The 26,325-nt window shown below is 38.0% G+C and overlaps 2 protein-coding genes across 3 annotated transcripts in view; one reads left to right on the top strand and one right to left on the bottom strand.

Moving 5' to 3' along the window:
• LOC102706316 (DNA-directed RNA polymerase 1B, mitochondrial-like) overlaps positions 1 to 9,398 on the top strand; it is a 36,645-nt gene extending 27,247 nt beyond the window's left edge. The window contains exons 8-20 of the mRNA XM_040527530.1: positions 216 to 329; positions 1,120 to 1,251; positions 1,343 to 1,759; positions 2,577 to 2,627; positions 2,748 to 2,818; positions 5,064 to 5,148; positions 5,642 to 5,794; positions 5,889 to 5,963; positions 6,419 to 6,508; positions 6,636 to 6,683; positions 7,723 to 7,837; positions 7,940 to 8,043; positions 8,673 to 9,398. Coding sequence (XP_040383464.1) covers positions 216 to 329; positions 1,120 to 1,251; positions 1,343 to 1,759; positions 2,577 to 2,627; positions 2,748 to 2,818; positions 5,064 to 5,148; positions 5,642 to 5,794; positions 5,889 to 5,963; positions 6,419 to 6,508; positions 6,636 to 6,683; positions 7,723 to 7,837; positions 7,940 to 8,043; positions 8,673 to 8,783 — 1,566 coding nt within the window. The 3' untranslated portion in view covers positions 8,784 to 9,398. The remainder of the gene's footprint in view (positions 1 to 215; positions 330 to 1,119; positions 1,252 to 1,342; positions 1,760 to 2,576; positions 2,628 to 2,747; positions 2,819 to 5,063; positions 5,149 to 5,641; positions 5,795 to 5,888; positions 5,964 to 6,418; positions 6,509 to 6,635; positions 6,684 to 7,722; positions 7,838 to 7,939; positions 8,044 to 8,672) is intronic.
• Positions 9,399 to 11,600: 2,202 nt separating this feature from the next.
• On the bottom strand, positions 11,601 to 25,846 carry LOC102706778 (histone-lysine N-methyltransferase TRX1). Of its 2 annotated transcripts, XM_006660382.3 has the most exons (25): positions 25,150 to 25,846; positions 24,969 to 25,020; positions 24,811 to 24,885; positions 24,435 to 24,648; positions 23,597 to 23,720; positions 23,406 to 23,510; positions 23,083 to 23,282; positions 21,816 to 21,908; positions 21,607 to 21,704; positions 20,692 to 20,850; positions 20,287 to 20,412; positions 20,150 to 20,197; positions 19,951 to 20,068; positions 18,845 to 18,910; positions 18,698 to 18,759; positions 18,565 to 18,621; positions 18,390 to 18,458; positions 18,098 to 18,287; positions 17,337 to 17,600; positions 16,556 to 16,617; positions 15,755 to 15,832; positions 13,955 to 14,050; positions 13,262 to 13,365; positions 13,043 to 13,186; positions 11,601 to 11,857 (listed from the first exon to the last, which is right to left on the bottom strand). In XM_006660382.3, the coding sequence occupies exons 1-24, from the start codon at positions 25,623 to 25,625 to the stop codon at positions 13,054 to 13,056; spliced, it is 3,069 nt and encodes a 1,022-aa protein (XP_006660445.1). In that variant the 5' UTR covers positions 25,626 to 25,846; the 3' UTR covers positions 11,601 to 11,857; positions 13,043 to 13,053. The 2 variants fall into 2 exon arrangements, with proteins under 2 accessions (XP_006660445.1, XP_015696787.1); XM_015841301.2 differs by lacking the exons at positions 11,601 to 11,857; positions 13,043 to 13,186; positions 13,262 to 13,365; positions 13,955 to 14,050; positions 15,755 to 15,832 and adding an exon at positions 16,047 to 16,439.
• Positions 25,847 to 26,325: the final 479 nt, after the last annotated feature.

The following is a 26,325-nucleotide window of genomic DNA, read 5'->3' as shown; positions in this document are numbered from 1 at the left end:
CTTTAAATGGAAGGCAAAATATGTTATACATTTCTCATGTCTCTTACTATTGTTGTTTTTCGGTTATTATTGTTTTCAGCTTTTGTTAAAATAAAAGCAGTTTTCCAAATGCCAAAATTTGTAAAACATCTGCACCAAAATTTATCATAATCCACCCAAATGCCAAAAGGAACTTTGTATTGCGGTTCATTCATTTAATGCATTATTCATTACAGGCCTTAGATACTCTTGGGAGCACCAAGTGGAGGGTTAACAAAAGAGTTCTTAGTATCGTCGACAGAATATGGTCAAGTGGTGGTCGGCTTGCTGACTTGGTTGATCGCTCTGATGTGAGTTACCAATAATTTTCGCATCAATATATTGTGAGCCTGTGACCTGTTGGATATATAATTTATTTTCTTCGAGAGAACAAAGTGAAATTGCATTTGACTGCTAGCGATCACATTGGCTACTTGAAGTTTCTAGCACAAACTAACTTACCTGTAAGTGAGATTATGGGCTGTAATATAAGGGATTTTGCCATCTTTTGCAAAAGAAGTCACAAAAGCACAAGTCACGGTATAAAAGGTGATAGTTAGGGTGGATTAAGTAGTACAAAGGTTGATAGGTGGAGAAGAAAGTGGTAGAAAAGTTGGCAGATGAGAAATAAAGTGGTGCAAAAGTTAATAGGTGGGGACTAAAATACTGTCTCGGGATCATAAAATCCCTTATATTTTGAGATAAATTAGGATCATAAAATCCCTTGGACGGAAGGAGTACTAATGAGTTATTATATGCTTTGTGCTATGTTAGAATGGAAGTAGTCAAAGCATTTTTGTAGCTAGCAAGTTGGACACAGCAAGGAACGTGAGCTGTAATTTACTTAGGTCAGTTAGCACCAAAGTTGTGTTTTAGTTGTCAATGACGGTTGGTGAGTCCTATATAAGGACACGTACCCCCTATGTAACAAATGTCTAGGCTTGCATAAATATATGAAAGTGTAGCTCCTTTGCTCCGTACTCTGTTTTCTTGCTCTTTATCCTTGCCATGAGTGATTTTGATCCCAGTGTTTAGAGCCAACATGACTCAGATTTGAAGGTGGTTTTATCTTATGTCAACTGAAAAGGTTCGTGTACTCAGGTTGCTTTACCAGAGAAGCCTGACACTGAAGATGAAGCCAAGTTGAAGAAATGGAGGTGGAACTTGAAGGCAGCCAAGAAGGAAAATAGTGAAAGGCACTCCCAAAGATGTGATGTAGAACTGAAACTTGCTGTAAGTGACTACAAGGGGTCTTACTATTGTTATCCATAAGACTGACCTTTTCTTTAATGTTTCATCAAATGCATACTTGTATTGGTAACAGGTAGCTCGTAAAATGAAGGATGAAGAGGGTTTCTACTATCCACACAACCTTGATTTTAGAGGCCGTGCTTATCCAATGCATCCTTACTTGAACCACTTGGGTTCAGATCTTTGTCGTGGAGTTTTAGAGTTTGCGGAAGGTCGACCGCTTGGAAAATCGGGGTTGCGCTGGCTAAAGATACATCTAGCAAATTTATATGCTGGTGGTGTTGACAAATTATCATATGATGGCCGGATTGCATTCACAGAGAACCACTTGGAGGACATATTTGACTCGGCTGATAGACCTCTCGAAGGCAAGAGATGGTGGCTTGGAGCTGAGGATCCGTTTCAATGCCTGGCAGTGTGCATAAATCTCACTGAAGCCCTACGAAGCCCCTCACCAGAAACAATGATCTCACATATTCCTGTGCATCAGGTACTGCGTTTCTGTGCATGCTATATATTGGTCACTTGATGGGGCTCTTGTTGTCATATGCATGCTTGTTCTCTACTGATACATTTGTCATATGGCAGTACTGCCTATGTTTCTTCATATGATTCTTGGTTGTTAACATCTGTTTGTGTTTGTTCTGAGTTTTGACTTACCAATTCTTGAATCGCTTATAACCAATGCTGTCTAGATGACTTTCATACATAGGCCGCGGTCTGTAAGGAGGGGTGTAAGTTAACTTACCCGGCGTGAAAAACGTAGTAATAGATTAGTACATGATTAATTAATTATTAAAATAATATAAAATAGATTAATATGATTTTTTAAAACAACTTTCCTATAGAAAATTTTTGCAAAAAATACACCGTTTAGCAGTTCGGGAAGCGTGCGCGCAGAAAACGAGGGGGTTAAGTTAACTTATTTGGGTGGGCGAACGCGGCCATAGTTGCATGGCTAGTTGCTTGCTTTTCTGAGTTCGTCTTATGGCTTCTTGACTCAACGTCTAATAAGCAGACCTGAATGATGTCTAACAATGCTGTTTTTAGGTTGTGTAGTAATGTTTCAGTTGGAGAATAACATTCATGGGAACAGTGAAAACTCAAACGGCTCACTTGCCAGTCTCACTGGATTCTGTTCTCTGAGCTAATTTGCCAGATGGAATTGCAATAATCTAGTGTGTTCTAAAATCTGTTCATGCTTTAATCCATCTAAATATAGTCTATACATAGAACCGTTCTGATTTTGTTTTGCAAAGATTCACTTCTATGTTGAATCATAATTACATAACATTTTCTTTTTTCAGGATGGTTCTTGTAATGGCCTGCAGCACTATGCTGCTCTTGGAAGGGACAAGGTCTGTTTGTGTTTGAATAGTTTTGATGTTTCTTAACAATTGTTTAGTTTGGCCTGCAGCACTATGCACTATGCTGCTCTTGGTAGTAGAGTTAATGATTTTCTCATCAATTTCATGTAGTTGGGAGCAATTGCTGTGAACTTAGTTGCCGGGGAGAAACCTGCAGATGTTTATACTGGAATAGCTACCAGGTATGTTTGGATGATATTGTGTTTTGCACTGCACCTTGTTGATGGTAGGATGCAATACTCGCTTCCAGCATATAGCGTCTGTTTGGTTGCCTGCATCACCCATCCTGGTTCATGTCTCATCCTGGCTAGCCTTGGCGGCCTGGACGACTGGGATTTTGTTTGTTTGTTTGTTTGGTTGGTTAGATCAGGAGGGTGGTGGGGTTGTTGCCTTGACCTGGATGGGTTGGTTGAATGAACATTGATTTTTTAATATATGATTAAGTCGATTATGTAGGATGTAAGTCTAATATAAAAGTCATGCGGCTTTAGCTTCTTGATGTGAAACATTGGCATGGTCATAGCTGAGCTGGTGATGTCGTCATCACCTTGTTACTTGGTGAGATTACCCACTTACGCTCAATGGTAATTAATACCTTGTGTACTGATTAACACTTGTAACTACCTAAACGAAATAATCGTTATAAGTCCGAATACGTGGAAGAAAATACAACTGATAGTAAATCCTGCCATTGGTTATTGGCACTACATTTACATGTCTTGAGGATACTTTTGACTAGCTCATTAGGACTACCTAGCATTTCTAGGATGGGTAACCTTTGTACTCGTACTATGTACCAGTAGTTCTTGTAGGCAAAATTCTCCAGCTACATATAAACCACCAGCTTACTCACATTCAGCAAAGAAAAAAAATACGTCCATTGCCTAGTTCAATGTGGTTATTAGCTTCAGTGCAAAAAAAAAAAAAAATCAACCACTACTAAATCTTTGCCATTAAGTTCCAACCGTCATGCATAATTAACAGGTCTAGTCAAGATTTAACTAAATTAAACCCAAAACAATAAAGGAGAATCAACCATTAGCAACCTTACTTCATCCAGATCATATATATGATATGCCAAAAAAATAGAGAACAAAAATCATGAGAGGGGAGCAATAGAAAGGAACGAAAGGAGGCATGCACTGCCTCCCTTGATACCAGCTTCCACCATGAGCAAATGTGCTTCTGACTTAGATCTCAATCTCTGCCTCTCCTGTCCCTGCCATTCTAGGTTTTCCTCAAGCACAAGACTGCATATGTTGATGTCAGTACCGTTGTCAACGCAGTCAACAGGAGCACATTTGCATCAGCAGCAGTATGGATCTGGAGTGAAAGAGAACATAGAATCTCTTATGTTTGTGCTGACTGGTGGCGAGATTCATGGTTTTTTGGTGGTGGATTGGCTACCATGACCTGGACGAATGAGGAGAGGAGAAATGGGAGAAATACAAACACAAAATTAGCGGGGGGGGGGGGGGGGGGGTCACTGGATCGAATGTGCTGCATCGCATGATGCATGCCTTTGCATCTGTGCCAGCATGCGCAGTCTGGATGAGAAGCTATCCAAGGTTCCATTGGGCCTGGCTTGGCCAAGTGTTTTACATGAGATGGGCCTGCCTGGGATCATAGAACAGAGAACCAAACAGCTCATGTTGCATCCACTCATGCAAGCCAAGCCTCATAGCAACCAAACAGTTCCATAGCAGTCTGTGCTGTACCCTTTCCTACTTGCATATTTATTCTGAACAATCTCATGCACACTGAATAACCCTTTTTTTGTTGAATTATAAACTATCGTGTGGATACAATATTACTCCCTCCGATATTTTTTAATTGATGATGTTGACTCTTAGATTTATGTTTGAACCTTCGTCTTATTCAAATTTTTTGTCCAAATATACAAAATTATAAGTCATACTTAAAGTTACTTTAGTAATAAATCAAATCATAACAACACAATCAATAATCATATATTTTTTTTGAATAAGACAACGAGTCAAATGTAGATTCAAAAGTCAATGACATCAGTTAAAAAAAAGGGAGAACAAGCTAATTCTAGGTTACTTGAATTATGTAGCATGCTATTCCAAGTAATGGCTTAGCAGAAAGAATTTTTTTTTCGTGCAGACTACAGTACTTCCAGTTTAGTAAGCCAGTAATCTAGTATTATTCTGATATTTAGAACTATATGAACAAATTATACCAAATCATAGATATGTCTGAGGTTGTTAGTCGTGATGTATAGAATATGGAATATTTGCCAATGGATCAGCATATAAATTTTAAACTTGAATTGCCTAAAAACCTGTTAAATCTGGATTTCATGTTCATCAGGTGTAGTTTATTTATTGATGCAACTGCTGTAGTCATGTCTTCTTGAAATTATGACGATGAGTGGGTTCATACTTTTTGCACTTGTGCTAATAGGGTGCTGGAAATTATGAGGAACGATGCGCTAAAAGATCCTGCTACAGATCCTGATGCAGCACGTGCACGAATGCTAGTTGATCAGGTATTTCTTCATTATTTTTAAATTTCTGTTCTCAAAATTGAAGATATTTGCAGCTGATGTTTTGTTACAATCTATTAAATTCTCTAATGCTATTTCACTTTATGTGATAATTGGATGTTAAAATGGATAATTGGTGTCCTAAACAAGCTATTTCTTGTGTTTTTAATGATAAATATTGATCTTTTTTGCTGAAAATGGTATGCAGTGAGTGAGTTCTCTTAGTTGGCTTTTTGTTGAATTACTCAAGGAAGAAAAGTAGAAAACTACTCCAGGGACTGTTTGTGTAAACACTTGCCGCTTATGAAATAATTATAAAAGGGTACCAATAAATTGAACTGTTTGTGTAAACATTTTCTTATGAAATAATTAGCTGAGCTATTTCAGGTTGTCTTGGTGCTTGATGCTGTTTTCAGTTGATACATAAGCTGTTGATGGGCCCATGGTTTAGCAAATGTACCTTTTAACTTTTTACCTGCCTGTTTACCAATTGCAGGTTGATAGGAAATTGGTAAAGCAAACTGTGATGACATCTGTGTACGGTGTCACTTATGTTGGAGCACGTGAGCAAATAAAAAGAAGATTAAAGGAGAGAGACATGATTGGTGATGATTCAGAACTTTTTAGTGCATCATGCTATGCTGCTAAGGTCGTTGTCTTACTCAGTGGAACTATTTTGTTTCATTACCTTACATATATATATAATTGAAACAAACTTATTTTTAACTTATGATTCTTGATAGGTTACTCTGACAGCACTTGGTGAGATGTTCCAAGCTGCTCGTAGCATTATGAACTGGCTTGGAGACTGTGCCAAGGTACCATAGTTGTCTTCTGACAACTTCATTATACCATTGGATGATGTTTGATGCTGTCATCACATTGTGCCTCAATAAAAACCATGCCTATGTCACTTTACCTGTTCGGTTGCCGCTTAACGGTGTCACAACTAAGTTCTCCACAATGTGCCCAACAATTTGTTGTCCACAAGTTTGGTAGAGTTTGGCTAAGAATTGTGCGTATGGTATGTGGATCCATTGATTAACAAAGTAGCTACAATTTCAACAACAATCAAACACTAGCGCAATCCTACAAGTTCAAACGGCCTACAATTTATTTTCTTAGGATCAGTTATAGTTTAATCCATGCACTTCTGAGCTGACATTCTTCCTTGATTTCTAACATGGATGCATTATTTGGTTGGATGTTTTTTCCTAAATGTGTAGTTATAATCATGGATATGTTACTGTGGTCCACCTGTTCTGTATGACAGATAATTGCTTGTGAAAATGAACCTGTGAAATGGACAACCCCTCTTGGTCTGCCAGTTGTTCAACCATATCGCAAACTTGGGAGGCATCTCGTAAGTGTTATAAGTATATTTTGTTCTACTGTTTATTGTTGCTAACTTGCAATGTGCTTCACAATAAGGCAACATGTTCCTTCTGCTGGTTTGATGCTAAGTGGCATTCTTGATGTTCTTGTTGCAGATTAAAACATCATTACAAGTACTGACTCTTCAACGGGAAACAGACAAGGTATTCTTAGTTTGGAATATATTCCACATCATTCTGACAGTATGGTTGTCTGCTGGTTGCTAGTTGAAATGTCTGTGATGACATGTAGGTCACTTTTTGATTGAGAAATAAGCCTCATTCTAGAACAGTTTTGTGACCATCGATGTGTCATCTAATGAATTTTTGCGTCACTGCTCTATTCCTCATCTTTCATTCTTTGTGGCCATGTGGAATGGCATGCTCAAACAAGCAACTTGTTTTGTTACCTCTGGCCCAACATATAAGATATGCTTGGTGTTTAAGATTGGATGATCTAGGATTAACCTGTACCCGTTCTTCAAAGTAAACACTCACTTGTTTTCTATTTTATTATTATTTTTAAAAAATCCACCAGTTACTGACTAGGAAACACACAACAGGGAATTAGTCTTTCTGCTTGTACCTTTTTAAGATCGCCCACTAAGAACTTAGTTTTACCTGGCACGTTTGACATGAGAAAAGGCTTTTGAGTCGAGCATATGCCCTTGTTAAATATGCAGTTTGAACTTGACATTAACAAATCAAGCTGCATAGCTTGCTCAATGCTTAAACAAACCAAACCTGATCCAGGTTGCAAGCAGTTTACTCGTTGCATCAACTGTGGTACTCCAACCATCAATCAACATCAGCAGTGTGTGCAATCTGCAAAGTCGGATGCCATGTTACAATGTTACATGATATCATGGATTTTGGTGGACTTCGATAAAGTAAATATACATGATAGCAAGTATCAGTGTTTGCTCATTTGCTTAAAAAGCAGGGATATATTTCCAAGCTAGCTTGACCAGATTGAGCTGAGCCAACTTGTTATCCCCTAATTAGCCACATGACTGTACTGGTAACTTCTGAACATATGCAACCTTTATATCGGTAACTGCACAGAAAATGGACTATTGAACTGTGGATACAAATGGATTGTTTTCCTTGTCACTTACTGTTCTAACTGCCCCATTGTTATGTCTTGGAATCCAATAGATCTTTGAAATACTTGATACTTATACACAGTAATTCACTCAACCAGGTTATGGTCAAACGGCAGAGGACAGCTTTTCCTCCAAACTTTGTGCACTCCCTTGACGGTTCTCATATGATGATGACTGCTGTTGCTTGCAAAAGGCAAGGCCTGAATTTTGCAGGTTGGTGTTTTACTTTGTTCTGGGAAGTATTTATGTATCCCTTTGCATGAACTGCCTAAGGATAAGTGCATCAGTCTCAACATCTTTCCTAAATCGCTGCAGGGGTGCATGATTCATATTGGACGCATGCTTGTGATGTTGATACAATGAACAAAATACTACGAGAGAAGTTTGTGGAACTATACGATACACCCATCCTAGAAAATGTATGTATTTTCTTGTCCCAGTTATTATCACAGAATTTGACAATCAGTATCTTGTTCAGAATATCACCTTAGGAAAATCTGGAATACTTTTCTTGCAATGTTGTTCGCTTGGAATATTTTTCAATTCCACCACAATATCGATTATATGAGACTGAGATCGTCGAAATATGTGAGTTATGCACCTCCTGGCATAATTAGGGCATTCCCAATACAATGTATAGTTTATATTACTAAATGAGAGAGATAATACCTCTAATAACAAGTAAACTTGTATTCGGGTCAATTAATTTGTTGTTGCTTGTCTCCACGGAAAGCATGTTTTCCCCCTTGTCTTCCCATGCTTCTAAAACTGTTTTTGAGTATCAAAGCATTTCATATAAATAGATTTATTTTAAGTCCCACTTTATTATTTATCCATCTGTATTCCCTTTATTTTCTATATATAGGGTAGCTGGAAGATAATCTGAAAAGTATTTCATTTCATAATATATATCCTAGAAATATCAGCATTAGAAGAGTTTTTCCTCTTCGTAGTGCATAATTTGCATATATTTTATGTTTACCTTGTTGCCACATGTTTAGTAGTGGTGTAAGTGAAAGGTTGCATAACCGAGTATTATTTTATGCAGTTGTTGGGGAGCTTTGAGAAGTCTTTCCCGGAGTTAAAATTCCCTCCATTGCCAGAGAGGGGAGATTTTGATCTCAAGGATGTCCTGGGATCTCCATATTTCTTCAACTAGCTCAATTGTGGTGGCATGTTCTACCTTGCTTTGCTGCGCATCTGTCTTAGCATGCATTCCAAGTTCTCTTGAAGTATACGAGCGACCAACAGACTCAAATGGCGAAACTAATTACTTTGATGGCTGACTTAAAAAGATTCTTGGATGGCTTGGGAGAAAGCTGAAGGTATCCCTTTTGAATTAAGATAAACTTTTATTGCCCAAGAAGCTGGCAATAAACATTACTGACCCAGGAGATGATTGGAGTATATCAGCACAGGGAGGTTTTGCTCCGTTTAGGCTTATCGTAGTATTCGTCAGTGGCTCTTTATATATAATTTTTTTTGTCAGGCTCACGTTTAGCAGGGATACATCTCTGATCCATGTAAATGTAATTATGTAATTTTGGCTATCTTATGCTAATTCCATTTCTTTTTGTGGTTTATAGAGTGGTGAATCTGGTAGTTGAATTTGTAAGGTATTAATATCTTCAATAATAAGCGATATGGCTTCCCCATCATTTCAGGCATGCTCCAAGATTTTGGAGATACAACACTTTGGCAATTCATTGCTAACATTTCCCAAATTTTTAATATTCCAAGGTATTTGAAATAAAATTTTGTATTGTCGCCTGGATTTAATGAGATGAAATAAGTGTAATGTCGGCAAATGTGATAATAAGGATATGGTGCACTTTTGTTTGCAATTTGATGAAGATAAACCAAAATAGTGTTATAAAGTTTATCAACTGATCTTTCTACCACACGTGATTTGGATGTTCTGATCAAAAGTGGCAGCAATTTTTACTGTCGGTTGTGCAGGTTGTCAGTGCAACATGCGGGGTTTGCTAATTTGATCCGTGCCGTCGTAAATACGTCGTTTAAAAAAAATGCTATTCCTATTAGTGAAATCTTCTGCGTACCATTTGAAATTTTGCAAAATTAAAACTGTGGTACTACCATCAACTTTTCCATCATATTCCACAAGCCCACTTCTCTCTTTCTCGTTTTTCTTCCTTGCTAAATTGCACTGATTATGATATGGAAGTACCGAATCGATCGTGTGAACACTGCTGGAAAGCATGTTGGATAGATCTCATGTGAGACATTGTGAGAACTATATATGATGTGCCATCAGTGTTCTCACTATGTTTTGATGTATAATCTTTTGATTTGAGATTATCATGGTTCTCAACATGTGAAATGGTTTGCTTAGGGACTACTAAACGCTACATTGTGAATATATATAAAGGTAGTCTTTAGTCCTATTATGAAACATGTAGTGAGATGTGAATAATCAAGATATAATTTGTCTCTCTATTTAGTGAGATATCTTTAGGTCTCTCGATGTGATAGATTATAGAAGTGCATGACCATACCAAGAGTGATTGAGGAGTCAATCACAAGTTAAGTAATCTATTACAGAATCGAGAGAATGATTAAGTAATTGAAAAAGGATGGCACATATCTAGCGTTGAGCTTAATCGATATCGTAAGGCAAAGGGATTAATACAGAGATATATTCTAGATTTAGTCGATATGATCTTTATGAATATTCGGTAGGTCAATACATTCTGCTAGGGGGCACGTAAACCGAAAAGGAGTTTTTTAGTCGTCACTACTTCCTCTACCCGAGTGCGCATCAGATCGTCGTCACTACTTCAGCTTTTTAGTACACTCTTCTACTGTGTCCCGCACCACGTGGTAACTATCTATAATCTACTACTTGCATGCTTCCTGGTTTACGTTGTAGAAAATTTTATTTGTATGTTTCTATAGCCTACCCATATCCCTACAAAGGGCGCAAAAAGAGATGGGAAGTAGAAAAGGGTGATCTTGACGATGTACGGTGAAAAGTTGATGGTAGTAAGGTTCCAATTTCGTAAAATTTTAGTGGTACATAATTAATTTTGTAAATAATAATGGTACTTTTAAAGTCAAACTTTATTAGTTAAGGGATAGAGCAAGACCATGGTATGGTTGAAAGACGAAAAGGCTAATACACGCACGGTCAATTCTTTTGCTATTTCGAGTCTCTAGTAGGTGGATACTTCCCTTCATCCATGCAACTTTTGATGGCGGCAGGGCCAACAAATTTTATGGTGACGAAAGCTAGCTGTGGTGACTGGCACAGCTAGCCTAAAGGCAATCATATCATTTCCAATTGTTTTTCTCTCCGTTTGTCCTTGAAGTTATAAAATAATAATGAAAGCATCTTCCATCAAATTACATCTTTTATGAAGTATCTTCCAGTGATGTCACGATATTATGATGTTTCTATGCTAATTACATGTTTTTTGATGCCTCATAGCAAAATTTTCATTTTAGTTGTATGAATTGAATAATTAGATGGTTTCTAGCTATTCAAAGATGGATACAAGTGTTTTACTGTAATATTGGCACCTCTTAGATCAAGTATTTATATCCACTACATGATTACTCTTCTAAGTAATCTCAATCTCAAAATAACTTTACTTTTCGCTTACCAATACAAACCAAAAGAACAAGATGCATAGACGGCCTTATTTCAGACTAAGACGCATTTTTTGATGATGCACAAAACAAGTATGTGCTCTAGTTTGGACAAATCATATACACCTAGTTGAAGCAAACGTTTAGTTATGTTGGACATCCTAGTTATGCTGTGAAGATAGATTCAGCGTCTCAGAGAGCACCCTGCTTTAGCCACTACCTCCGTCCGATCCAGATGCCTGGGCACATATTCCATGAATTGTTTTACCATCCCCATCGAACTATTAACAGGGAATCTGAATCATTCGAATAAACTTCTAGAGATGTGGTTTATAGGACCAGCATAAGCTGATTAAAAGTAGACAAATTACATGAAATGCTCTGAACATTTTGATTGCCCATAAAATAAGTTCCAATTATGCAATAACAAATGGAATGCCAAACCTATATGAGAATAGATGTACAATTACGTCGGCATTCTGTCTAAGCTGAGTAAAGAATGATTAGCATTTCTCACATGGAAACCTCAAGCTGTTTTTTTAATTTACCGCTAGCCCCACATGTCAGGAGCACAGAGTTCTCGATACAGCATATCCAACCCTAAGGCAATTCAAAATACGTTCCCTGCAAATATTGAAGCTAACATTATAACTACAACTTCAGATCAATATTTTTTTGCTTCAAGCACAGAAAGACATAATAAACATTAACCACCACAGGGAAAACAAATACACTTCATATCAAGTTCTACTTAAGTATACACATAGTACAATATAACTGCTATAACCAATGCACAAATATTATGTATATCTGACTCGCAAAATATTTCATGACCTAATTATACATCTTATATTATCAAATGTTTGCACATCGTTTTACAACATTTTTAACCAATTGGATTGTCAGGCTTATCAATCTAGTTCCGGGTGCCCATACATTGTAACTACAAAATTAGAATCATAAATTCATATTTGATCCATGTTTCCATAAATAAGTTAAAAAGTGTGATTTTTTTTTCTGTCCACTTGTACTCCCTTTGTTTCATAATGTAATTTGTTTTAGTTTTTTGATTGTCCTTATAGAGAGATTGAAATTATGTCACACCAAAATTTTCAATTTACCAAATTTATAGGAAAAAAAAAATATCCACATACAATTAGTATCATTAAAATTTACCATGAAATGTCTTAATAGTGTATTTATTTGGTATTGTAGATGTTAATTATTGTTTTATAAACTTGGTAAAAGTTGGAGAAGTTTGACTTATGACAACTAAAACACATTACATTCTGAAGCGGAGAGAATTAGTTTACAGAAAGGCTAACTTTGGGGAATTATTGTGGTCACATAATCTTCCTCACTTTGGTAGGTTCTAAATGTCATAATATAGGAGCTGATGATGGCGTGTTGCGGATTTACCCCATTTGCTTCTTGGGGTAAAGATAATAGTTAAGAAATTCGTATAACAGTTTCTAAAACTAAAGTTAACTTCTGGCAAGAACAATATATCTGCAGTCAGTTCTTATATTTCCAGAGGTTGGAGATCCAGCTCAAACGATCAAGGAAACTAACAAACAGATCTATTTGCCCTTTGTTTTTAAAATTGGCAAAACACTTAATTAATGCCAACCATATAAGGTACAGTTGAATATATGATTTTACAAAAAAAAAATCCAACATGCTGAATGAACATTTATTAAGTTTCTCAACTTGAGGGTGCATGCACAGAATTTTAAGTCAGAAATTTGAACAGGAGAAAACACATTTACTCATTGAAATAGCAAGGAATACAGATATTTATATTCTGACCTTCAATTTAGTCATTGGTGAAATAATTCACTTTTGTTGACCCTTATTTTGGCTGATTGCCCCTCTGCTTCAACATCATTAACAACTCCACGGCATTTTGGGAATCCGCAATAACAAGGCAACCGTTGATCACTCGAAACAAACCTGAATGAGGCATCATATTATTATTCGTAAAACTGATATTGAAAAGGTTGCAAGCAATTGATATTCCATCCTGACCTATAATCATAAGTCAACTCTTCCCATGGATTTATATCCCGCTTTGCAAAAATGATGATATGCTCATCCCCAAGAACACTTATAACACGTGAATAACAATTAGGCTGCAATGGTAAAAAAAACTGTTACAACTGTCTTGTCAGGAAAAAATAATATTGACATAGGCTTGAATTAGGTAGTATTGCGACTATTTTAGTAAACCAGTAAAACATCATAAAATCTGGAACTCCCTCATGCCAAAAATGTCAAAAAATATTACCAATATAGGGAGTGAAAGCTATCTTGTTTCCTGTCTTTCCCGTGGCGGTTCTGGTGTGTTGTGTATTTACCATTCTATCAAAAGAAGTTAAAGATAAATTTTATTGCATTGTATCAATAGTCCTTGTGGGCTTCAGTTTCCAAACGAATTCATTATTTCACACCTCACCGAGTTATTTTATATTTTGCTTGGTAAGAGACAGCTCAAGTTCTTGGCAGAAAAGGATAGTTTTTCATAATCCATTGTGAACTTTAGCTTATTGCCTCGTTAGATCCAAAATTGCCTCAATCAAGCATATGGTATTGCATTTTTACTTTTGTTTTCACAGTATGCCGAAAAAAGGCAAAGGGTATGCAATATGGTCATAAGAGAGCAGATGAAGCATGTTAACAAAAATTTGAAAGCTCTTCCATAAGGAGTGCATATTTCCTTACCTCACAAGAATGATTAATTAAATGGGCAATGCTTCCTGCCCTTGTAGCATCTATAACACGCTCATCATCTATCCTGAACATATATGTCCCAGCACCCTGCAAATGGATTTACTCCAAGTAGTTATAGACTGATTTAAGAATTGCAGCGTAGTCAGATAGCAGGTGCATTCTTTTCGTTTTATGGTCACTTAGAACAATTGATTATATAAAATTTAATCCACAACAATGGTTTGTCTAAAAACAACAGCACATGCAAGCACATCAGTCAGGCTACAAAAGGTCGACATAAGCAAATTGTATGATCATCTAAATTATCTTTGCATGTACAAATCAAGCAAACAATTAAATCCACACCTTACTCAATAGGCTCACTGTATAAACAACTGGGTCTACTATGCATACACAAAAGACAACATCATGTCTGTTGAACGTGGATAATCCTGATGCCATGTTCCTGAATAGCACCCTATGAAAATGACCTTCATCCTGATGCCTAATCAAGTTCATGCAGGAATATCGGGTTGCTCAGAAGGAAATGTTCTGATAGTGACCCCTTCAATGCTTCAGGTTGAATTCTGGACAATACCAATGCCCCATCTTTTTGCTTATTGTAAGCCAAAATTTGAATTTTAAAACTTAAATTCAGAGTTGATTTTCCAGTCTTTTGCTTTTAGATCGCTAACACGTATATAAAAATTTTAGCCACATTATTTTTTAATCATTAATAAGCTGTTTTTCTTATGCTTAATTTCAGCGAGATAATCATGCTGCAAGTACTCCTGAATGAAAATTTCCAAGTTCATCTATAAAAACATGGGATCTGGCCTGAATCCTATTGCTCCAACCTAGTGCAAACGGGTAGCACACAAATAACTCAGGACTTTCTTTTCAACTTTACCACTCACCAAGCAAAACACTTTTTTTTGGAAACTCAAACACTTCACCAGTTTTTCCACATGATCTTCTTGCTTTCAGAAATTAGACAATCAAGCCTAAGATCATAGCAACAGTTGAGCTAGCAGGCAATAAGCTACCCTGTTATGAGACTAACAAAAGGCAGAACATATGTGAACATTTGATTGTATTTGCATACCAAAATATGCCATTGAACATAAGTTTTATAGGACTGTAAATCAAATTTTGAAATAACAAGTAAATTGGAAATGAATCATCAACGAGACTAAATAGTCAGGCAGAAACAAAGTTAGTTGGACAAATCCTTGCCTTTGGAAATTATGTATGGTACACAGCATGTATTGGTATATCAACCAATATTTTCGTGGCACTCCAACTAGTTGCTGCCACCTAATGGCACCAAATCAGTGTATAAAAATGGAGAATAGACAAGAGATGGGAGTACCAGACACAATACACCCATCCCACAACCTCACACAAGAAGTCATTCATTCAGTCCCATATCACCAGATGTCCCTCCAGAAACAGAAAGGGAGGCAAATGAGCAGCAGTGTTCAGTATTATAAGCATCAGGGGAAACAGCAAAGCAACAAAGCAGATATTAGCAGAGCAGAGGAAAACAGGGGCACAGCAGTATAGAACGGAGAGAATAACCCTCCCTCTTCCAGGGTCAACAAGAGGCCATCCAAGGCAACCCCCGCCCCCCCCCCCCCCCTGGCCCAAAAAATAAAATTAAAAGAAAAAAGAAGAGAGATGGTGATATTCATGCCAAGCAGACATGATGTCAGGTACCAACCAAATACATGAAACGTCATTGACTTGACAACAGCATGAACACATTCATACCAACAATTCAGGGACCCAAAAACACTAACAGAAACATACCACTAAAGAGTTGTATATACGCCGCTCTCTAATGTCTGATATTGGTGGCCTGACAAGCTCTCCTATGTACTCAATCATCTGAACAGGTAGATAGGAAAATATTTCGTTAGCATCACAATAGCAAGATCAGATAATCAATTATCTAACAAGAATATCAATAGGAACAATAAACTGAACAGAACTGCAAACAATTGCAAAATATAGTCCAGTAACACTACAACCAACATAAACTCGTCCAAAGTATCAGCATTACTGATGTCATCAGGACAAATTTCTGCCCATATCATCTCTGCAATATATAGGAACTCTAAACAAAACTTTGCCAAAAGACTAGAAGACAGCAGATGGCTATAAGAAGCCACTGAGACACCAGAGTTACCCACAACATCATCTGGCTCATCTTAACAAAATCATCTAGCAGCTCACAGCCATCAGAAACTAATACAGAAGCTACTTTCTGCTGTTTGCAATGCCATAGGGCAATCATGGATCATTACAGTACTACATCTCCATATTTGTTACTTATTTCCTTTATGATGTTACTGCAAATTCTCCATACAAGACAACTAGGTTCCTTACAAAAAGCAAAGCAATTCGTCTTTGGCCTGTTTGTGGAATGTTGTGCTGTGGGACCTTGCTAGATAGAAATCTTTTTCCAAATCCCAGCCAGGTTTTGCTGATACAACTACAAGAAAATAGCTCTTAACTAACTGTTACATCCGAAAATGTAAATAAGTGATTTTGGAAATCCACACAATGCCAAAAGGAGGCTTTACAGTGGGGGAAAAAAAAAGAACATACCATGTCGCCTGCTTTGTGCGCCACCTTTGTAAAGACACCAAATCCATGAATTCTTGACTTTCCTGTCACAAATAATTAAAAAAGGTTAAATAAATCAAAATTCACAGAAACATAAGTGACCATTAGAACATCACAATTTTATATACCAATGTTTCAAAATCAATACATCAATCAATATCTACAATGCCATAGCTACGATGCACCTGTCCAAGACGATATTGATATGATTCCTTGGAAAAGTGGAGTCCATTAATCCATTTCAGTCAATGCACAGAACCAAATCCAAATTATGAGAACCAACAAGCCCATGCTAATATCTGTAAGTTCTTTACCAGGTGGATCTACACAACATCTTATGCAACTTCTATAGATTCTACTTTTGAAACCGAGAGCAGGAGCTCTATCATTTATTTCATGAAGAGATTACACCAACCCGAGAGGATAAAAATGGGACCTATCCTGGTAGGCCACAATGAATGGAAGATCACCTCAACAGCTCACACAACCCTAACACAAAAGAGGACAACTGGGACAAACTACACCATATATGCTACTGTTACTACTGTAAATGTCCCACATTCCCCTCAGAGTTACCATAACAGCATGAATGAAACGAAAATTGATACTATAAAGTACTACTAAATGTTAACCTGAAATCATTATTTTTGTTCCAATAATGCTAAGGACGGACAGCTTTATGATATAGAATGATAGTTCTGTCTTCAATCCACAAAACTGCTAATTATACGTAGATGCTATTGGTACATGTTAATGGACTTACCAAAAGCTAGCCTCCTCCTGAATGTAGACTTCATGCTTTTATACTTTTCAACCATAGAAGACACGTTGCCAACAACTTCTTGCTGTGCAACATCCAATGAGCCAACTGACTGAGTCGGTTCACTGGTAGCATCATAGCCTACTCTATTTTGACAGAAGCCACTGACAATATAAGGCCTATTCTCTACGTATAAACGTTTTACAGAAGCAGTAGCCATAACTTGAGGTTGCTTTTGGCCCCTTCTCCCATGGAAATCATAAGGCTCTGAAAAGGAATGCAAATAATGGAGAGATTAAATATGAGCAGAGAACTGGATGGGCAATTAAAAAGCAGGAAAACATATTAACTAGCACAATACTCTTGCATTGAAATGGATTTTAAAAAATACATCAAAAGTTCAAAACTTGGAAGTTATACATATTTCTAATGGAAAACATATATACTATGCAAGCAAACAACAATGTACAGAGAGGCAAACAAAGATCTATTTATCTATGCTTAGAAAATCCCACCAACTCTAGAGGTCATGGTGAGATGGCAGACTCACTACTACCACCAAGACTACTAGTAGGTTCTTTTTATATAGTGAGATAAACAATATAACATTTGCATAACTAATTAGCTCTGTCCCATAAGATTACAAGGAGTTGTTGTCAAAACACAAATAGAAGAAAAAAATATCGATTACTTCTAAAAAATAATCAAATTTAATATGCAGAAAATTGCCCTTAGCCTCAAGTAAACATCGTTTGATCTCTTACCAGTCCTTGCACAACCAGATGATGGAATTGCATCTGTCTGAACTACCACAGTGGGCTTAACAAGGTTGCTTTCAATAGATGGACGTTCAGTTGATGGTTGTCTGTGCTTCTTGCAGTATGAGAGAAGACGAATACATGGGTCCTCATCCTCATCAAGTAACATAAGGTGGATTTTGTCATCATCTTCAAGCTAAAATTAACATAATAGTTGCACATAGTAAATATAGGTATTATTTAGGGAACAGATAAGTTTTCAAGAAAATAATATGCCATATCACAAAGACTAAGATACCTCAACACACAGATCAGCAGCACGAGCGCAAAGAGGGTGATATGCAACACGACAAGTAGGATGAGAACACTATATTAAGGAAAAATATCATGATCTCTTCCAAGGAAGAAAAGGAAATAAGCAATAATATGTAATGATGAACCAATCACAGGTTTAAAAACAATTGCAAAAGTACCTGTATGCAAGCTCCATAAGCAACTCCGCAAATACTGCATAGAAGTTTCCAGCGGTCCTGCATATAAAACACCGGTGACGTGCTGAGAAAACTAGGATCACAACAAAATCAAAAGCAGAAAGGAAAAAGGAACCTTGTTGATTCTGCTCAATCCATCAATTGGTTCCATTCTCTTCACATCTTTTAAGCAAGTTTCTGTAGCAAAGTTAGGATTAATAGAATTAAAAGCCTGCTCTGACAGAACATCACTAAGATCTGTGGATCAACAAAATGACTATACCAGGAATCCATATAGCACATGCAAGATGAGCCCAGCGGCCATCCGTTGTAGGTTTCATTGCGCCCCCTAAATAAAGCAAATATATCAAATAAGTTTATGGGGCATTTGTGTTCTTGCCCCTTCTTTTAGATGCAATTGTGATTGTCCTTGTTTTTTTAAGGGTTTGTGATTTTACCCATGTTTTCTTGAATTGAAGCTACAATTTACCCCGGGCCTGTTAAGTCTGGTTGGTGGTGTTAAGTCCATGGTAAAAAGACATATATATGCCCCAGATTATTGTTGCAATTTTACCCCTACTTTTAAAGATCTGTTATGTGCTTTTGACATGAAATTTCACCTGATCTTTTACGCAATTGAAATCTGCCACGATTTTTGACAATCTTATGAAATTTGATAGAATTTCAATAAAAGTTAAACAGAATTTGATGAAGAGATCCTCCACTGAGAACAGCTCCACCATGAACACCTATGTTGTGTGTTCCTTGCTGTTCCTAGGCAAGTAGGCTGCACCCCTGCTCCTTGCTGCACTTGTCTCCCTCGCCCATCTGTGTGCCCAACAACTGGTGCTCGTGGCACCGTCCAGCTAGCCCAGCCGCGACGTCCAATCGCAAGCACCAAGGGAACCGGCTGCTGCTTGCCACGCCTTGCTACCTCACCCAGCCACTGCGCCGGCCTGCCTTGCGCTGCTGCCAACTTCTCACTGTGCCTCCCGGCACGAGCCGCTTCTGCTCATGGCGCCTCACCACCTCATCCAATCGCAAGTGCCATCAGCACCAGCTGCTGCACCTTGCCCTGCCACCGCTAACTCACCGTGCACCGCCGCCAGCAGCCATGTCTCAGATGAGGCACTGGCAATGGAAAGGCAGCAGGTGTGATATTATAGAGTTTAGGGGTATATTAGTATATTCGTATTTCCTAAGAAATTTCATCATTTTCTTCACTCCCTTATTCTAGGCCCACCAAACGATCATCCAAAACAAGGGCAAAATCAGAAACCCTAAAAAATTGGGGCAAAATCACATTTGCATCTGAAAGTAAGGGCAAGAACACAATTTTCCCTAAGTTTATAGCCTTGTTATGCAAGAAACTGCAACGTGATTCTATACCTGTTACTGGACAAAGACAGCATCGTGGAGAAACACGAGGTGCCTCAGGTCGACACAGATTGCAAAGCCAAAGGACTCCATCCAATGGTTCAAGTTCACCATAGCATCTGGCATGCACCTGAATCATACATTAACACTTACTCAAACATCTCAAAATTTAGCATCTTAATGAAGCTAGCCAATGAAAGCATGTGCCTACCATCATACGGCACTTATCGCATTGCAAGAACAAGTTGTCTTCATATTCCTGCAATTCAAAAGAGTTTAAATAATATTCAATTTTATTATTTACCCATTGAATAGCTTATGCATGAGAACAGGACAAAGATCATTTACCTCATCCATATCACAGACACTACAGTAGTCTAGATCTTTCCAATTGACATGAACAGCTCTATAACCACGAAAGGTGTCTCCAGCATTTTCAAAATACTTTAAACACAACCTCGCATTGGGCAACTCCTGAAAATATACAGTTGAATTAGTTTAAAAAATAATGAAATGCACTTCCTAGGCACAAAATTTCAATATGGAAACAATGGCAAGCATCGTCACAGTCAGGGATCTATACTTTATACTACTTTAAATGTCTCTAGTGGTGGTGGGTGGTTGCAGTGCGTCTACCACCCCATTGCTTTCCATAGTTTTTTTATAAATTAACATAGTTGATAAAAAATCTATGATATTTTGTAATATATTTCCAAAGCAAAGCATGAGTATTTCGGTAGTAGTAGAACACACCTGAATAAGTTGTCGTATTTGTGGATTTGAAAAGCCAAACATGTAGGTACCGGATCTCTGACAAACATTTCCGTCAGACTCAGAGGCCACATTGCGCTGTTTTTCCTTTAATCTGCAATATATCTCCTTCCAACATGCATTTGGGGTAGAACCATCAATCTGGTCATCAGAATTCATTACATTAAGAAAATGTACATAATTCAAAATAATTTTTTCATACTGCAGCAATAACCATCCATACAACGAGAGACTTGGTCATCCCCACAAATTGCTCCTTTTCACGAAATATGGTGTGATAATTGATAGCAATATGTAAGTCAACTGGTTTGAAAAGGGCAACAAGTAGCAGTTAATTGAGTGATTGACTGGATAATGTAGCACTTGTACCATAACACGAAGTGATAACATAAATTTTCTACCACAAGGAATCACAGCAAATATGGATGCACCTGAAATAGCAGTGATTGATATGGACAGAGAGAATATATGAGGTCATCCAATAGTAATAATCATTTGCATGCATATTTCTACAATATCTTACTGTTTAAAAAATGGAGCTGGGGACTGGTTTAATGGTAGGTTCTGCACCCATCCCCTCTCCAGACCTTTGGCTGCAATTATGTAGCCATTTATGTATTATTTGAAGACCTTCACTACTTCATATAGCATCTCTTTGGAAATGAGTAGGCGTAGGTGATCAATCAGTCTCATACACCATGTATATACATTTTATATTTGAAGATAATGAATAGTTTATTGTGTTCTACATACTAGATATATATCATATTTAGTTGTGACTCATCGTAATGCACATACATATTGCTGGTTTTTGAATAAAATGGTGATAACACTCAAGCAAGAAGATGATGCAACCAGAAATGACAGAACAGCCAGTAAAATTCTCAAACTGCTTACTTGTGCTCCATCTTCTGATACGACCCTAAATAACGGCCGGGCTTTTAGATCTGAACTCCTCAATACCTCCATTTTGTAAAGTGTTACTACATGTGGATCTGCACGAAAAATAATGTACTAATTATGAAACTAATGAAGTATAGTGAATCTAATATTAGATTATTACATTTGTTACAAGCTTAAAACAAAATTCCCAAAGTGGCAATTACCTTTCACTGATCTGAATTTCCTGAAGGCAGTATACCCTTCAGGCCATATGTGCTTTTTGTTATGGAAATAGTCTGAATCAGTTGCTATCCTACCTGAAAGCTCAGAGAAGAGTTAAGCTTGGATACAATAGGATCAAAAGTATCAACATGAAAAATTCAGGCTGCGCAGAAAGAAGCACTCAACAAATGTTCTAAAAATAAGTTATTAATAAGTTCAACACAGACAAATGATGGCTGTAAATCTTAGCCAATCAAGCGCGTTTTATCTATAAAGGTCAGGGCAATGTCTGTTGTTGAAACCAATCGTTTCTACAGAAATTCAACCAAACTGCCTTGCTATTGGTAACTAGATATGATTTTTTGCAACCATAAACTTGGAAATTCAGAAATCATGTTAACAACGCACTCCCTCCATCCTCAAATATAGCTACCTTTGGAAATTTTGGGATTAAGAAGAGGGATGAAATTAAATTGGGGATGGTTATGAAATTAAGACAAGATAGTAGTTGGAAAGGTAGCTACATTTTGGGACAAAATTTGAAAGCTAAAGGAAGCTGTATTTTGGGACAGAGGTGGAGTAGGGAGTAACAATGACTCCTAAAAAGTGGACAAACATTATTCAAATTTCTCTTCATTATTTCAATATAGTAGCTGCAAATATATCTGCATCAAAAATTTACATTGTTAACAAGAAGTGTATAAGAAATGTGCAGAAAAAACTAAAACAGGAATCATGTCTTTGAGGAGTTCTGGGCCAGGCAAATAAACCAAATCAGGTGAATAAAAAATCTTTCGAAGGATTTAAGTTTAGGACAACTAGACAACATATGATGATCTGCACAATCTAAGCTATCCAATATCCTGAACAAAAAATGGAATCCACTTTCATTAAACTGATGCCTAAGCCTGTCAGAACAAACTGGCATTTAACTTTTTCAGCACCATAGCTCATAGATATTTTCCCCCCAAAAAAGACAACTGTACCATCCTTCAACTGGGTAGGAACAAGAAGGCTGTCATTTCCAAAACAAACAAGCATTCATGCTTGGAATCGTTGAACGGATAAAAAGAAGAGAAAATTGGATAAGCACATTTTTGCAACATTTCTGTAGCTTATATTTTAGATATTATGTAAATATGTGATTTAGACCTTGTTATGTTTGTCCACTTTTCTGTTGACAGTCTAAAAGGTTGAAATTTTGCTTCTCTGAGTACCCCGAAAAAGAAATAAAATGTTCTGCATTCATAATATTTGTTAAAGACATACCTAACTTGCTCACACGAAGATTTCCTAGTTCTATTTGAGTCATCTCATCATAATCCCCTCCGCTTTGAGCTGTTTTATCTTCTGATAAATTATCACTAGAATGTACTCCATCCTTATTGGAATTAACATTAGAACCACCCTTTTCCATGGATTTCTGTAGTTGCAACATACTTTCTGGAAGCAACTGTGTGCAAAGGAACCTATACAGTAAAATATTTCAGAATACCTAACTGATTACCTCACAATATAAGAGAAAAACTTAAATGCTCAGAATTTTTTTTTTTTTGTAAATTAGTTCTAAAACAGAGGTTCTGGATATATACTCCTTGGCTTCTTCTAAGCTTCGGTGGAAGCGTGCTTGCTTGCATTTAAGATGCAAAGAAGAAAGAAGGCCATTCAAAAAGGGCACTGCTTGCTTCAACTTAATCCTGAGGTAAAAAAAGGAAACATCTTATAGGGTACCTTTCTAAGGAAAAATGAAGATTATTGTAGATATCTTTTTACATAATCAAACCTGGCAAAATCATGAGTACCAAAGAATTGAACAAGTATCGACTGATCTAGTCGACCTGGCTTCAAAGCCTGGTTAGCAGGAACAGTTGATTCATTCACCACAACAGCAGGCCACATGGCATGACCTGTTGAAACACATGACATAAATTTCAGGCCTCATAAAAGATGAACACCTCATGGGTGGAAGCGCATCGAACCACCAAAAGAATAAGAACGAAAATTCATGCTCCATGCTTTTAGTATTAGTGTAATTCACAGGAATGTATGAACTAAAAAGAGTTCAACTTAAAAGAATTAACACTCAGCAGCTACATAAAGCACAAAAGACTAAACGAAACAATGTCAGTCAAATAAAGAGAAAAACACGAAAACATCATAGAAATCTTAAAGGTCAAACAGGCTTCACTACTACCTCTGTTCTCAAATAGATGACGATCTAGAATGTGCATGCAATGAAACCTTAAAATCTCTCTCACTAATATGCACAAAAACTACTTTCAATTAATAGTCAAAATGTGTGTAATGGAGTCCATGCCAATGCCCTAACATCAATATTCTGCAGAAGCGAAATCATGTGGCGTGTGTCATGGTCTGATGGAGCTCAAGATTCAAAATATATTAGTGAGTTTTTGTGACAATGTAATATTCTGCACAAACTTCTGTTGACAATGTAATAAATTACTATCATATAGCCAAAAATAATTGAAATCTGCATTGCAAGCAAAACTGGTATTATAAGTTCCAGTTACATGCTAAAAAAGCACATAGCCATGAAATTCATAATTAATCAGCTGAAAATACCAGAAAGTCAGAAGTACAAAACACAATAGGATGAGTACCTGAAAGTTTAGCCCACACAAGATCACCTGGATCAAGACCTTGGTAATCATGCAGGCTAACAGCAAGGGCAAGCAACTCATCATATCCCCTCTTGTTCAGATTGGAAATTCCAAATTTCAGATTTCTGCACTTCATTTCTTCAGATGAAATAGAAAACTTTATCCTTTCATCAGCTAGGTTAAGGTCCTCTGACTCACCATCATCATACTTTACCTGCATTATGCTTAAATTGAGTTATTCATAAAATGTATCTAGCAGCTGACATTAAGAATTTTCAGTGAGAATGAAGTAAAATTTAGCAAAAACAAGCCTTATTGCAGACAATGTTTTACGGAAAAAAATCATCTTCAGACCAGTAAGGATCGGAGATCATACCAGATGTTTCTTCATTGTTTCATTGTAACCTGTGACAGAGCCCTTGTACCAATCATCATCGAGGGGCCAGAAAACCTGCATTAACAGTAAAAGTTCAGGTTCCAAACTCCTACATTCCCCTAAAAACAGCAAATAAAAAATCCTTGACAAGAATTTGCCTTGCATGCTAATCCCACAAAGGCCAGTGGATCTGCACCCTCAATTTCCAACCTGTGATAGAACCAGAGTAAACAATAACTAAGTTTCTCATAGTTCTTTTAGAATGAAGTACTTTGATTTAAGGGCATGGAGAAAATATTATTCTCAAGCAATGGCAAGCATAGACAGATCCAAACTCACTCTAACCATCTTCTCCCAGCCGATGAGACAGCCTCCTTGTGCACGCCCGGCCGCTGCCGCCTCTTGGGTTCAGAGAAGTAACCCCTCCTCTCAGCACCTCCGCTACGCCTTAAGCAGCGCCGCTGCGCGGACTCCACCCTGTCGCCGCCTAATGCGGGCGGGGCTGGCCCCAGGCTTAGTAGCTCGTACTTGAGAGAACCCTTCCGCCGGGTACCCTCATCCTCCTCGTCCCTCCGCTGGCGCAGCATCGGCGGCGCCGTGGCAGGCGAGAGCGGTGGCCCCTCGACCCGCGGCTTCTTGCGGCGGCGGCGGTAGTACACGATCACGGGGGGCTTGCCGTCCTCGGCAGCGCGGGGTTTCTTGGGGAGCGGGCATGGGGAGGTCGAGGAGTAGACACGACCAAGGGGGAGGTAGCGCATGGGGTGGTCCACATCCTCCTCCTCGTGCACGAAGCCCCCCTCCACCGCGATCACCATGGCTGGGGTCGCTAGGGTTTCGTAAGGGGTCGCTCTAGGGTTCGCCCTGGAGGTGGAGGGGTTTAGTGATTTGGGTGCTGAGGGAGGGAAGTTCTGGGTCCCTCCTCTTGCGAAAACTTTTTGCCGTTTCCCGCTCCCGCCGGAGGAGGCCCCCCACCCCCCCCCCCCCCCCCCGGCGGAGACTTGGGGACGATGGGATGGGGACTGATTTTCCCGGTTTCCTTTTCTCCTCCGCAATCAGCATATAGTTAAAAACCGAGACGGCGGTTGAACCAAATAATACCGCATGACCCGAGCGGTTTTTAATAGCAACCGGGTGGTGGAATGGTCAAGAATAAGTGGTTCTCATTCTAAAAAATTTTTGAAAAAATATTATTTTTTTAATAGAAAATCGTAAAATTGAAGTTCGGACGTGGAAAATCTTCAAAGTAGTATACGGTCGAATATTGGTAGATCGATATGGCACCGGTCGAACGAAGATTGTTCGACAGGCCAGCTGTCATCCTGAGGGAGTTCGACATATCTGTGTCCAAGACCCGTCGAACTCCCAAAGTTCGATAGGGCTGCATGGCTTGATTAGTGAGTAGAGTTTGGCAGTGAGTAGTGAGCCCATAAACAGCCAGGAGGTGAGAGCACGTATAGCTTAGTTAGTTGGCATGTAAGAACTGTGGGAGTTCGACGGTCCTGCACATAGACATGT

Source organism: Oryza brachyantha, chromosome 9 (assembly GCF_000231095.2).
Source record: "Oryza brachyantha chromosome 9, ObraRS2, whole genome shotgun sequence".
NCBI classification, from domain to species: domain Eukaryota; kingdom Viridiplantae; phylum Streptophyta; class Magnoliopsida; order Poales; family Poaceae; genus Oryza; species Oryza brachyantha.
The sequence above is the reverse complement of the archived record's forward strand: the minus strand, read 5'-3'. Positions and strand labels throughout refer to the sequence as shown.

Bases quoted from the DNA above. Each gene is read 5' to 3' on its own strand.
- LOC102706778 (XM_006660382.3), bottom strand. From the start codon at position 25,625: ATGGTGATCGCGGTGGAGGGGGGCTTCGTGCACGAGGAGGAGGATGTG. The intron at 16,618-17,336 runs GTAAGTCCATTA...TATTTGTGACAG, and splicing joins CAGGAGGAGGCTAGCTTTTG to GAAAGTCAAGAATTCATGGA. The intron at 15,833-16,555 runs GTATGTTCTTTT...CTACCTGTTCAG, and splicing joins CGCACAAAGCAGGCGACATG to ATGATTGAGTACATAGGAGA.